At 39.1% G+C, this 12,958-nt stretch overlaps 1 protein-coding gene across 8 annotated transcripts in view; it reads right to left on the bottom strand.

The window, feature by feature from the left end:
• EPB41L4A (erythrocyte membrane protein band 4.1 like 4A) overlaps positions 1–12,958 on the bottom strand; it is a 295,134-nt gene that overhangs the window by 113,330 nt on the left and 168,846 nt on the right. For all 8 annotated transcript variants that reach the window (XM_061429902.1, XM_061429905.1, XM_061429904.1 and 5 more), the window contains 2 exons: positions 3,558–3,655; positions 2,254–2,374 (listed from right to left, as the gene is read on the bottom strand). In XM_061429902.1, the coding sequence (XP_061285886.1) occupies positions 2,254–2,374; positions 3,558–3,655 (219 nt within the window). The remainder of the gene's footprint in view (positions 1–2,253; positions 2,375–3,557; positions 3,656–12,958) is intronic.

Raw genomic sequence — 12,958 nt, 5'->3', positions numbered from 1 at the left:
TAGCCAATTACAATAGCTCCACACATATTAAAAAGTCTCAGTTTCAGAAACCCCAAAGAGATTATTGAGCATATAAGCACTCACATGAAAAAGCACACCCCTTTGCAAAGAGTAAAATGTCTCTATGCTCCAGCAGCTCTCCATCGGGAAGTAAACGGAGGAGAGCAGTGGTGGGAAGAATGAGAGTGGGCTCCTCAACAACCAACCTTGCTCAACAGCATTTCCTGAGCACATGTGCAGTTCTTCAGAAACTGCAAAAATATCTGTCATTTTCTTAATACAAAATGCTTGTCACTTTTCTTAAAGTCTTCCCTAACTCTTCATTGGTGATAATATACAGAAAACAGCATTCCTTCCTAATGAGGATAAGCATCTGCCAAGAATCTCCACAGATAAGTGGAACTCTGTGTGTGTGTGTGTGTGTGTGTGTGTGTGTGAGAGAGAGAGAGAGAGAGAGAGAGAGAGAGTGAGAAAGAGATTTTTAATGGTTAACAAAAGGAGTTTTTAAATATTAAAAAATACTACTTCAAGGCAATCCCATGTTTCAGCCATGGTACTCTGGAAAACCCAGCAATGCAATACTTTTGAAATCTATGAAGAATGTTTATCACAAATTAGACACAAAAAAGCTACCAAATACTGATTGAGCTTTAGCCTCTCAAAATTAACCACCATGCTGTCAATGCCATCACATAAAACAGACAAGGTGCTTTGCCAAAGCTCCTCGATAATTTCAAAACATAATTATACTTGAGAACTCCTAGCACAATTAGTATTCTCCGAATGTGCCAAATACACTGGCCTTCATAATTTTGCAACAGGCATTCTTTCAGCACTCATTTCAGTGAAACCTTATAATGCAGGACTCTAGAAAAAGGCTAGAATACAAGGTAGAGAGCCTGGTTTCTCTGATTGCAATTTCTGCTGCTACTCATTGAAACAAATCCTTTAGGCAAACATTTTTTTGTTGACCAGATTAATTCTACATTTTCGTCTCTTAAGTATGGTAGATCGGAAACCAAGCAAATTCAAGAGGGAAAGTTACATGAGAGGCAATAAAGGCAAAGTTAATCAGTATAGGAAATTTAACAAAATAACTAAAATTAAATTATAACTTCAATACTGCAGGTCATTAATTGAAAATCCTACTCGTGGAGTGTGTGTATTTCTCAGAAGTGCATGTGGTGTTAATATAATACCCTTTGAAAAGCCACACTGGTGTCATGATCTCCAGATTCATTGCTAAAGACTGAATAAGGGTTTGCTTGTAACTGTGAAGAATTTGCATACTTAAGACAGAGCAAATCCAGAATACATTAAGGCTTTTGTGACTATAAAATGTGTTCATAGTTTAAAAAAATTAATTTCACGAGGTACTGGTGACTGAAAAAAATATAAAATTGTAAAATATAGTATGAACAGAATGATTTCATTTATGTATTTCATACATAAATACATTTATATATTTCATTTCATACATACATAAATCTAAATAAAATAAATTTTCATACAAAATAAATTTTCTCTGTGGGAAATTATGCATAGAGAGGGATCTGAAAGGCCACTGACTAAAAATACACTGACTTTAAGTATTAGGATTTACTCTTTTACACTTATTTTTTTCCTTTTTAAATTGTCTGGGTTTCCTATGAGCATTTTAGTGTTATAAGCAGTAAAAAAAACAAAAAAACCTTTAAAAAGAAAAATGTTCAAGACATAGAATAAGAAACTTTTCTTAAGCCTGTCAATAGCATAAGATGATCGCTGATGCAATGTAAAGTGGGATTCTTTTTTTTTCCAGCTTTATTGAGATACAATTGACATATAACATTATGTAAGTTCAAGGTGTATACCATATTGATTTGATATATTTAAACACATATTGCATAATGATTACCATCATAGCATGGCTATCATTCTTGTTGTGCTAACATTTAAAATCTACTCTCTTCGCAATTTTCAAGTCTATGAATACACTGTGAGGGCATAATGCTAAACGACATAAGACAGATGAAGACAAATACTGTAAAATATATCACTTGTATGTGGAATTAAAAAAGGAGACCTCATAAAAACAGAGACTAGCATGGTGGTTACCAGAAGTTGAGGGAAGGGAGGGGTGTGTGTATGTGAAACAGAGACATGTTGGTCGAAGAGTATAAATGTCCAGTTATAAAATGAAGTTCTGAGGCTCTAATGCTGATTATTGTTAATAAAACGTGCTGATTATTGTTAATAAGATGTGCTTCTTACGTTAGAGTTTTATGAATCCTTTCTATAGCTTCTTCAAGTTCTTCCTTTTGATCAGGAACAAATCGGTACTCTGACACATAGCCTGCAGTATGTTTATATGGATCATAATCTCCGAGTTCAGCTAAAAAAGAAACAAAATGTAATTTTTTTCTATTTTAGGATAATATACCTAAAAATACAGGAATAAAAGTATGCCTATCGTGCTTAAATATTTTCTTCAAATGCTTTACTAATAAATTTATATAAGGTAACTAATTTTAGTTTAAAACAACTCTGATGAGCATATATAGAGAATATAAACAAAACCTTATCTAAAAATCATAACATTTTTGCTTTCTGTGAGACTATAACTATCATTTTCATTTAACTTATTCTTACCAGTTTATATGAAGTACAATGTTGTAAATAGAATTTAAAGCACATATAATGGAAATGCCTGAGGTGAAAAACAACCAGATCCTCTCTCTGACAAGAACACCAAGAGATAAAGCATGTGGTTCAAAACATATTTGCCCCAAATAATGGTCATGGAAATACAACACGATGTTGCACGTAACCCCACTACAGTTTACACAAAGAACAAAATGAAACCAGAGAATTCACTGTGTTATGCTTAGAAAAATTCTTCCTACATTAATCAGCTTCCAAGCCCAACCCAGTTCCCCAGTTCATTTACACAGCATTTTTCTGGGAATATTTTTTCTAGACTGTTTCTGGTCTGCAAGAACTACACAGTATGTTCCTTAACATACTGTCTCATCACCCCATATCTAGCTTGATTCCTTGAAAGGGCTCATTAATTATAAATAGAAGACAGCCTCAGATTCAGCCTCCAAAATGACAATGCAGCCTGGAGCTGCCCCTCAATATGGTGGCCACATTGATGCCAAGAGCTAATGGACAATGGGTGTTGACTGTAGGCAACACATAAAACTGGTGATGGCACCTGCCCATGTGGAATCTTCACAGCAGCTGCCTGGAATCAGTGGGATCTCTGAGACACAGCAACTATGATGGATCGATCAACTTAGGCAGAATGTAGAACAGAACAGATTTTCAGACTCTCCACTGAGTCAAGAATCAATGCCACTCCTATGGCTAAAATTCCATGGGACCTACTATCAGGGATATGTAACCAGTTTCATTTTCACCTCTTCTGAGAGCATGTTGATTAAACCTAGAATTCTAACTAAATTCAATTTCTTTTTAGCAAAATGTCATTTAGTTTATAAACTTGCTTAAAAAGAAAAATTCAAACATCCTTCTCAAGACCTCTGAAGCAAGTCTGCTTAAGTGAAACCCACCCTGGATGGCATACGCTCCCAGTTGAGCAGCAGTGTTAATGGGGCAGGGCAGCCGGCCCTGAAGGACATCTTGCTTCACCTGCAAGAAAAACTGATACCTAAAAGAGAAACAGAAAAGAGAGATTAATAATCTCTTCCACTACTGTGATCTGAAGGTTCAGACCCTCAAACCTGTCGCCTTTAATGAAAATTAAGCCGATTTTTGCTCTTTTGTGAGGGGGCTATTGAGGGAACAGGGACTATTTAAACACACTGCAGAGGCAATCAGGGTAGTGACTAAGGAGTGAAGGGTCTCAAGTTCAACCAGATGGATTGCATCCCAGCTCCAGGACTCACTAGCTGTTTGCCTTGAGTGGCTATTTCAGGTAACAACCAGGCTCCTCAACGGTAAAAGTGAGACCAGGAAGTATCCATACCTCATCAGGAGGATATGGATGTTACACACAAGCTATTCTTACCGTTCTCATCACTGCCGCTGCTGCTGCCACTATGACATGTTCTCCTTAGAATGAAAATATTACAAGGACACACTCAATAAGCTATGTGTTCCCTACCGAGTCTAAAATCATGGATACAGGACAGAAAGGTCATTATAATTCCATCAGTCCTCGCTGCCCATTACCTGAGGCTTTGCTCATTCCATCTGCTGAAAGAAAACCTTTTATAATAACAGTGCCACATATAATAACTGAAGACTTATAAAATGAGGTTAGTACCATTTTTACCTCCATTTTGCAGATGAACAAGTTAACAGACAAAAAGAGATGAAAAAAATTTGTCCAAGATCTCACAATTAGTTATGTAGCAGAACTAGAACTGGAACCCAGTAGCAATTATGACCCAGAACTCTATAAATCAGGATGTTATGCAACCGTTAAGGTTTTCCCCTTCCCCTTCCATTCAGGCTTTCTGCCAGTAGGTGACGGATGTGAAAGGTTTATGAACCAATACAATGAACAGTCAATGCCATCCTCAGTCACCACCACTCACTTTCTCTCTCACTTTAGGCTGTCTTTTGTGATTTCTTTATTTACAAGGTGATTCCTGCTGTCATTGGAAAGGACCAGGAGAAAGCACAGGAAATTAACTATAAAAGTCAGTTGTCGTAAGTATTTCTTTACCAAATGCTCACAATAAAGTTTTTAGTGAGAGAATTTTAAATGCTACTCTGATAATTTCTAGAAGTTCAATTCAGTTGCTCAGTCATGTCCAACTCTTTGCACCCCCATGGACTGCAGCATGCCATGCCTCCCTGTCCATCATGAACTCCCAGAGATTATTCAAACTCATGTCCATTGGGTCGGTGATGCCATCCAACTATCTCATCCTCTGTCATCCCCTTCTCTTTCTGCCTTCAATCTTTCCCAGCATCAGGATCTTTTCAAATGAGTCAGTTCTTCACATCAGGTGGCCAAAGTATTGGAGTTTTAGCTTCAGCATCAGTCCTTCCAATGAATATTTAGGACTGATTTCCTTTAAGATGGACTGGTTGGATCTCCTTGCAGTCCAAGGGATTCTGAAGAGTCTTCTCCAACACCACAGTTCAAAAGCATCAATTCTTCAGTGCTCAGCTTTCCTTATAGTGCAACTCTCACATCCATACATGACTACTGGAAACACCATAGCTTTGTCTAGACGGATCTTTGTTGGCAAAGTAATGTCTCTGCTTTTTAATATGCTGTCTAGGTTGGTCATAGCTTTTCTTTCAAGGAGCAAGCATCTTTTAATTTCATGGATGAAGTAACCATCTGCAGTGATTCTGGAGCCCCCAAAAATAAAGTCTGACCCTGTTTCCACTGTTTCCCCATCTATTGGCCATGAAGTGATGGGACCTGATGCCATGATCTTTGTTTTCTGAATGTTGAGCTTTAAGCCAACGTTTTCACTCTCCTCTTTCACTTTCATCAAGAGACTCTTTAGTGCTTCTTCACTTTGTGCCATAAGGGTGGTGTCATCTGCATATCTGAGGTTATGGATATTTCTCCCGGCAATCTTGATTCCAGCTTGTGCTTCATCCAGCCCAGGGTTTCTCATGATGTACTCTGCATATAAGTTAAATAAGCAGGGTGACAATATATAGCCTTGACATACTCCTTTCCCTATTTGGAACCAGTCTGCTGTTCCATGTATGGTTCTAAACTGTTGCTTCCTGACCTGCATACAGATTTCTCAGAAGGCAAATCAGGTGGTCTGATATTTCCATTTCTTTGAGAATTTTCCACATTTTGTTGTGTTCCACATAGTCAAAGGCTTTGGCATAGTCAATAAAGCAGAAATAGATGTTTTTCTGGAACTCTTGCTTTTTCGATGATCCAGCGGATATTGGCAATTTAATCTCTGGTTCCTCTGCCTTTTCTAAAACCAGCTTGAATACCTGAAGTTCACGGTTCATGTATTGTTGAAGCCTGGCTTGGAGAAATTTGAGCATTATTTTACTAGTATGTGAGATGAGTGCAATTGTGCACTAGTTTGAGCATTCTTTGGCATTGCCTTTCTTTGGGACTGGAATGAAAACTGACCTTTTCCAGTCCTGTGGCCACTGCTGAGTTTTCCAAATTTGCTGGTACATTGAGTGCATCACTTTCACAGCATCATCTTTTAGAATTTCAAATAGCTCAGCTGGAATTCCATCACCTCCACTAGCTTTGTTCGTAGTGATGCTTCCTAAGGCCCACCTGGCTTCCCATTCTAGGATGTCTGGTTCTAGGTGAGTGATCACAACATCATGATTATCTGGTTCATGAAGATCCTTTTTGTATAGTTCTTCTGTGTTCTTGCCACCTCTTCTTAATATCTTCTGCTTCTGTTAGGTCCATACCATTTCTGTCCTTTTTCGAGCCCATCTTTGCATGAAATGTTCCCTTGGTATCTCTCATTTTCTTGAAGAGATGTCTAGTCTTTCCCATTCTATTGTTTTCCTGTTTCTTTGCATTGATCACTGAGGAAGGCTTTCTTATCTCTCCTTGCTATTCTTTGAAACTCTGCATTCAAATTGGTTTATCTTTCCTTTTCTCCTTTGCCTTTAATTTCTCTTCTTTTCACAGCTCTTTGTAAGGCCTCCTGAGACAACCATTTTGCCTTTTTGCATTGTTTTTCTTGGAGGTGGTCTTGATCCCTGTCTCCTGTTCAAATATCATGAACCTCAGTCCATAGTTCTTCAGGCACTCTGTTTATCAGATCTAATCCCTTGAATCTATTTCTCACTTCCACTGCATAATTGTAAAGGATTTGATCAAATTTGTACCCACAGGCTTAAGTGAAAATCTGCTCAACACCCTGCAGTTTCCCCACCGCTCAGTAACGTCACCGTAGTTCTCAGGTAATGGAAACCGAGAACAATGTGTAACCCATGGCACCCACATTCAATCACAAAATCTGTTTTCTGGGGTCTATACACTTTTCACCATCTCCTAGTCTGGGTAACTAACCAGAACATTTCTAAAACTTTCACAACCCTGTCACTAATCATACTTATCTCTCTTACAAACAAGAAGTAAATGGGATTAATGTTACTCCCTTGATTTACAAAAAAAAACAAATAAAACAAAACAAACAAAACTTAAGAGACTTCCCTATGCCTTCAGGATAAAGTTCAAGATCCCTAAGATAGATTGTAAGACTTTTGCTTACTTCTTGAGCCAAATCTCTTGCCATTAACTAATGACTACCCCCACTCCCTAACTTGCAATCACTTTTCCAGCCCTACTTAAACACTTTCCATTCCCTGAATGCTCATCTTAGGCATCAAATCCACTTTGTTACAATCATCTGGGTTCCTCTTGAAGAGGAGAAAAGCAGAGTAAAGTAACATTAGCAGAACTAAAATGCAAAAATATAAAGATATTTAACCAGGATTACTATAGATTACTGGAAACTTGTGTTAGCTTCACTCCCTTCCTCAATTGCTAACTTGGAATCTCTTTTCCCGAGGTGTATTTTTTTTTTTTTTTTTTTTGAGTAAATGGGTCATAGATGCATATTTTTCTTGCTCTACTAAGACTTTTACAATACTTGATTGAACAGTAAAAATCTTTTGCCAAATAAATTGAGGGGCCTAATTCTATAGACTTTGCTTCAGAGAGAAATGGAAAGAGAACCAAAGAGATGAGAAAACAAAGAGCTTAAACAGAGCAGAAAAACAAGCAGGTAAAAAGAAGAAACCAGATTCCACCAATGACTATATTTCTAGTATCTCAGGCTTAGCACACAAGTACTCAGTAAATACCTGTTGACTTGATGGATATAAGAATGAACAGAAAGACAGATGGATGAATATGGGGACAAATTAGCATCCTTTGTTGTCTCTGAAGGACTTCCCTGGTGGCTCAGATGGTAAAGTAGCTGTCTACAATGCGGGAGACCCGGGTTCAATCCCTGGGTTGGGAAGATCCCCTGGAGAAGGAAATGGCAACCCACTCCAGTACTATTGCCTGGAAAATCCCATGGACAGAGGAGCCTGGCAGGCTACAGTCCATGGGGTCACAAAGTTGTCTCTGAGAAATTTATGAAAAAAAAAAAAAGGAAAAAAAAAGGACATCTATTCAAATTTCCCTGGATAGCTTGCCTTTTAAAGATACTGGAGATCTTTAAACCATTTTACTTTTTTAAAATTCACTAAAATCAAAGAAGACAAGTAAACTCTTTTTAACTAATAATTTCATTAATCTCTATCATAGCAAGCATCATATTAGTTTTATATAAGAGAAATCTCTGACACAGCAAAATCATATTTTTACATGTTAAACACTTTATCTTATCTCAAGGCTTATTTTTAATATACATAACTAATTTTGTCCATTTATGAGACTTAGTGTACAATATAATATTTTATTTTATTTAAAGTATCTGCCTGCAGTGCAGGAGACCTGGGTTCGATCCCTGGGGTGGGAAGATCCCCTGGAGAAGGAAAAGGCTACCCACTCCAGTATTCTGGCCTGGAGAATTCCATGGACTGTATGTATAGTCCATGGGGTCACAAAGAGTCAGACACTGACTTTCTCTTTCACTTCACTTTCTTTATTTAAATTACAGATTTAGAGTTGATAGGTCTTCCCTTCTACATCATTCCATTAAGGCTATGATTGGATGTTTGAGTCCTTGTTTATCTCTGGTTTTAAGGAGATAAATCCCATTTTGCCTAGGACAGTTTTAGCTTAAGCCTGTTATAAATTCTCCATTATTAAGAACTTTTCTCATCATGCTCCAAGTGTTAGGGTTTGAACAGCAAATTATATGATGACCCAAGTTATATTATACCCTTACTCGAAAAAAATAATGCTGATCCAGAACATAGTCTGGTACAAAGCAATATCTGCATAAAACAGTTACTTGTTATCTTTTAATATAAATCACTGTACTAGTGTATATGGAGAAGGAAATGGCAACCCACTCCAGTACTCTTGCCTGGAAAATTCCATGGACTGAGGAGACTGGCAGGCTACAGTCCATGGGGTTGCAGAGAGTCGGACCCGACTGAGTGACTTCACTTCACTAGTGTATATGTGCTGTCACCCCAGTGAGATTAAGAGCCCCAGGAGTGGGGGGTCCTCCATCTTTCACCCCAGCCTCCCTCATCACAAAAGTACAACCAGTACAACACAAGAGGAGGACTTGAAATAGTGCATCACAGTTTTCTGTTTATGTGATGTTCACAGAAAAGAGCTGACTTGACACCCCGGACGTACAAGCTGCTAAGGACCATCGATGATTCAGCAAGTGCCAGGGATGAGAAGAACAGGCAAAGGAGACTTGCTTAAAGAAGAGGCAGAGAGAAACCGTTCTTTCAGGAGCCCAAACAGGAGGTTCTGAGGCCAAAGACAACCAAAAATGCTTGAAGAATACCAATGCAGCTTGAAGCATACCTTCCCATGACTTAAGACCCTGGCTGAGTAAACTGAAAGATGTGGGGACAAGTAGAAGCTTGATTTCTGGTGCCAGCTGAATGTGACACCAGGAAACCTGAGAGAAGAGGTTGCCTGCCTACACAGGAGGAGTGTTCTCTGAATCCAACAGAGAAGCCTAATCATTGGGATAAAACAATGTGCTGGACAGAGGGGAATGTTTAAATAACAACATAATAGTAAACATGAGGGGGAGGGGGAAACAGCATGCATGACTTAAGAAAAAGAAAAACAGGAGACTCGCCCACTGACTATCAAGGGAACATGGCAAAGACTGCAGCTTACAACTGATGATAAAAATACAAGAGCAAAGAGTTGTAATATCACCTTATATTTGGATAGTCTTTTAAAGGTCACAAATTTCTTCTGCATCCATACTGGAATGTGATCCATGCCTCAAATCTAACGTGTTGAGGATCATTATCTTCACTTAGAAGGAGACAGGGACCCCGGAAGTGAATGTTTAACTGAAGGTCACTCAACCCATAAAGAAGCTAAAACACACTAGCCTTCACAAAGAGAAGAATATGGATTACCAGATATAATAATAATAATAAACTGACAAGCTTAATGTCAACCTCTAACAAAGTACAATAAAATATTAAAAAACAAATGCTTATTTTTGGAAGCTATTCATCATGAACAAGTTATTTGGAACTAACATGATTCTCTTTTTTAGGAAGAGTTAAAATTTCAATGGCAACAAGATCAGTGTCTCAGTCGTGTCTTTGTGACCCTATGGACTGTAACCCACCAGGCTAGTCTGTCAATGGGATTTTCCAGTTAAGAATACCAGAGTGGGTTGAGATTTCCTTCTCCAGGGGATCTTCCCCAACCAGGGATCGAACCCACATCTCCTGAGTCTCCTGCATTGAAGGTGGATTCTTTACCACTGAGCCACAGGGGGAAGCCACAAGGTTTGTCAGCAAAGCAACAGGCAGATTCCTTCACTCACTCATTCTCTGTCTTTTCTCTCCAGAGGACTGAAACCACAGCTCTCTCGGTCACTACTAAATTTCATGGGTCCTCAGTGCACTGGACAACAATGCCCCACATATTATTCAACAGAGGGTGACTCAGTGAGGGAATTCTGTCTTGATGTGCAAATTCAAGAAATGCAGGCTAGAGGATAGTAGTAGGATGCTCTGATTAATGGATTGACTTAACCTGGAAGATCTATCTTCAGGGCTCCAAGATGGTCTTTTCCTCCCTAATTTGTGTGTATGCGGGGCAGGGTGGTGGGGGGGGGGGGTGGGGGGCGGGTGCTGTGCGCTGGGTCTTCACTGCTGTGTGTGGGCTTTCTCTAGTTCCAGCAAGTAGGAACTACTCTTGGTTCCAGTGTGAGGGTTTCTATCATGATGGCTTCTCTTGCTGCTGAGCACAGGATCTAGGCAGGTGAGCTCAGTGGTGGCGGCTCAAGGGCCCTAGCTGCATGTGGGCTCCTCAGCTGTGGTGCACGGGCTTAGCTGCCCTGCCACTAGTGGGATCATCCCAGACCAGGAATGGAACCTTTGTTCCCTGGCAGGCAGATTCTTATTCACTGTACCACCAGGGAAGTCCTCTTCCCTAATTTTTAATCAGTAATTTAAACTCATAAGATAATTCATTTTATCTACTCTTACCATCTACTGAACACTTACATTTTCACACAGGTGGCGTGGTGGTAAAAGAATCTACCTACTAATGCAGGAGACTCAAAAGACGAGGGTTCCATCACTAGGTCAGAAAGATCCCCTGGAATCAGTTCGGGTCAGTTCAGTCACTCAGTCATATCCAACTCTTTGCGACCCCATGGTCTGCAGCATGCCACACCTCCTTGTCCATCACCAACTCCCAGAGATTACTCAAACTCATGTCCATTGGGTCAGTGATGCCATCCAACCATCTTACCCTCTGTTGTCCCCTTCTCCTCCTGCCTTCAATCTTCCCCAGCATCAGGGTCTTTTCCAATGAGTCAGTTCTTTGCATCAGGTGGCCAAAGTATTGGAGTTTCAGCTTCAGCATCAGTCCTTCCAATGTATATTCAGGACTGATTTCCTTTAGGATGGACTGGTTGGATCTCCTTGCAGTCCAAGGGACTCTCGAGAGTCTTCTCCAACACCACAGTTCAAAAGCATCAATTCTTTGATGCTCAGCTTTCTTTATGGGCCAACCCTCACATTCATACATGATTACTGGAAAAACCATAGCTTTGACTAGACAGATCTTTGTTGGCCAAGTAATGTTTCTGCTTTTTAATATGCTGACTAGGTTGGTCATAGCTTTTCTTCCAAGGAGCAAGCGTCTTTTAATTTCATGGCTGCAGTCACCATCTGCAGTGATTTTAGAACCCAAGAAAATAAAGCCTCTTACTATTTCCATTGTTTCCCCATCTATTTGCCATGAAGTGATGGGACCGGATGCCATGATCTTAGTTATCTGAATGTTGAGTTTTAAGGCAGCCTTTCACTCTCCTCTTTCACCTTCATCAAGAGGCTCTTTAGTTCTTCTTTACTTTCTGCCCTAAGGGTGGTGTCATCTGAGGTTATTGATACTTCACCCCTGGAATAGGAAATGAAATTCCCTCCAGTATTCTTGCTTGAAAAATCCCATGGACAAGGGAGCCTGCTGGGCTACAGTCCATGGGGTCACAAAGAGTAAGACACAATTGAGTGAGTAAACATACACACACACACGTTTGCCTGTAATATCTAATATATTCTTCCTGTCATCTTTTTGAAGAAATACAATAATGCCATTTTACAGACGAGAAAACTGAGACTTTAAAAGGTTATGTAATCTTCTCAAGTTAACATAACCAGTGAATGGCAGAGTAAGGCTGTAAAACCCAACCTGACCCCACAGCCTGCCTTAACAAATATGTGCATTATGCTGATAAAATCTGCAGAAAATACAGAGCTATGAATGATACATACTACATGGAAGTTTGTTATAATATTTTGAATCAGAATTGAAAATAAGTTTAACAGATGCCATGAGGACACGAAGTATTTAAAGAACTGAAAAAGACAAAGAGTTTAGATCTATTTTGCATAAACCTAGAAAGAATACCTAGTGCTGACGACAGAGGTCCCAGAGACCTTTTATTTCTTTTTGAACTTCCTACTGCTTTGTGAAGCAGTAAGGTTTCCTCTCTTAAAAATGTTTAAGAAGAAGCTGGCTGACAATTCAGGAACATTTTATAAAAATGGAATGTAGGATATATGACCTCAGAATCCCCCAACTTCATTTAATATCAGAAAACATTTTAGAGCAAACAGCAGGTACTCCAAGTTGAAGCGATTCTATTAACTTATATTTTTCATAGTCTGGAACCTTATTTTTTAATGTCTCTCACTTACCTAAAAAAAAAATTTCCCTCTAAATACAATGTCCTTCTGGAATACTTCATCTAATATGATCATTTATGTACTTAATGCAGCACTACCTACAATTTTAAAATGAAACAAGCTGGACAGCCATCCACAAGGGGAGGAGTATAACAAATGGGTTAGATGGTGA

This window comes from Bos javanicus, chromosome 10 (assembly GCF_032452875.1).
Source record: "Bos javanicus breed banteng chromosome 10, ARS-OSU_banteng_1.0, whole genome shotgun sequence".
Taxonomy (NCBI): Eukaryota; Metazoa; Chordata; class Mammalia; order Artiodactyla; family Bovidae; genus Bos; species Bos javanicus.
The sequence above is the reverse complement of the archived record's forward strand: the minus strand, read 5'-3'. Positions and strand labels throughout refer to the sequence as shown.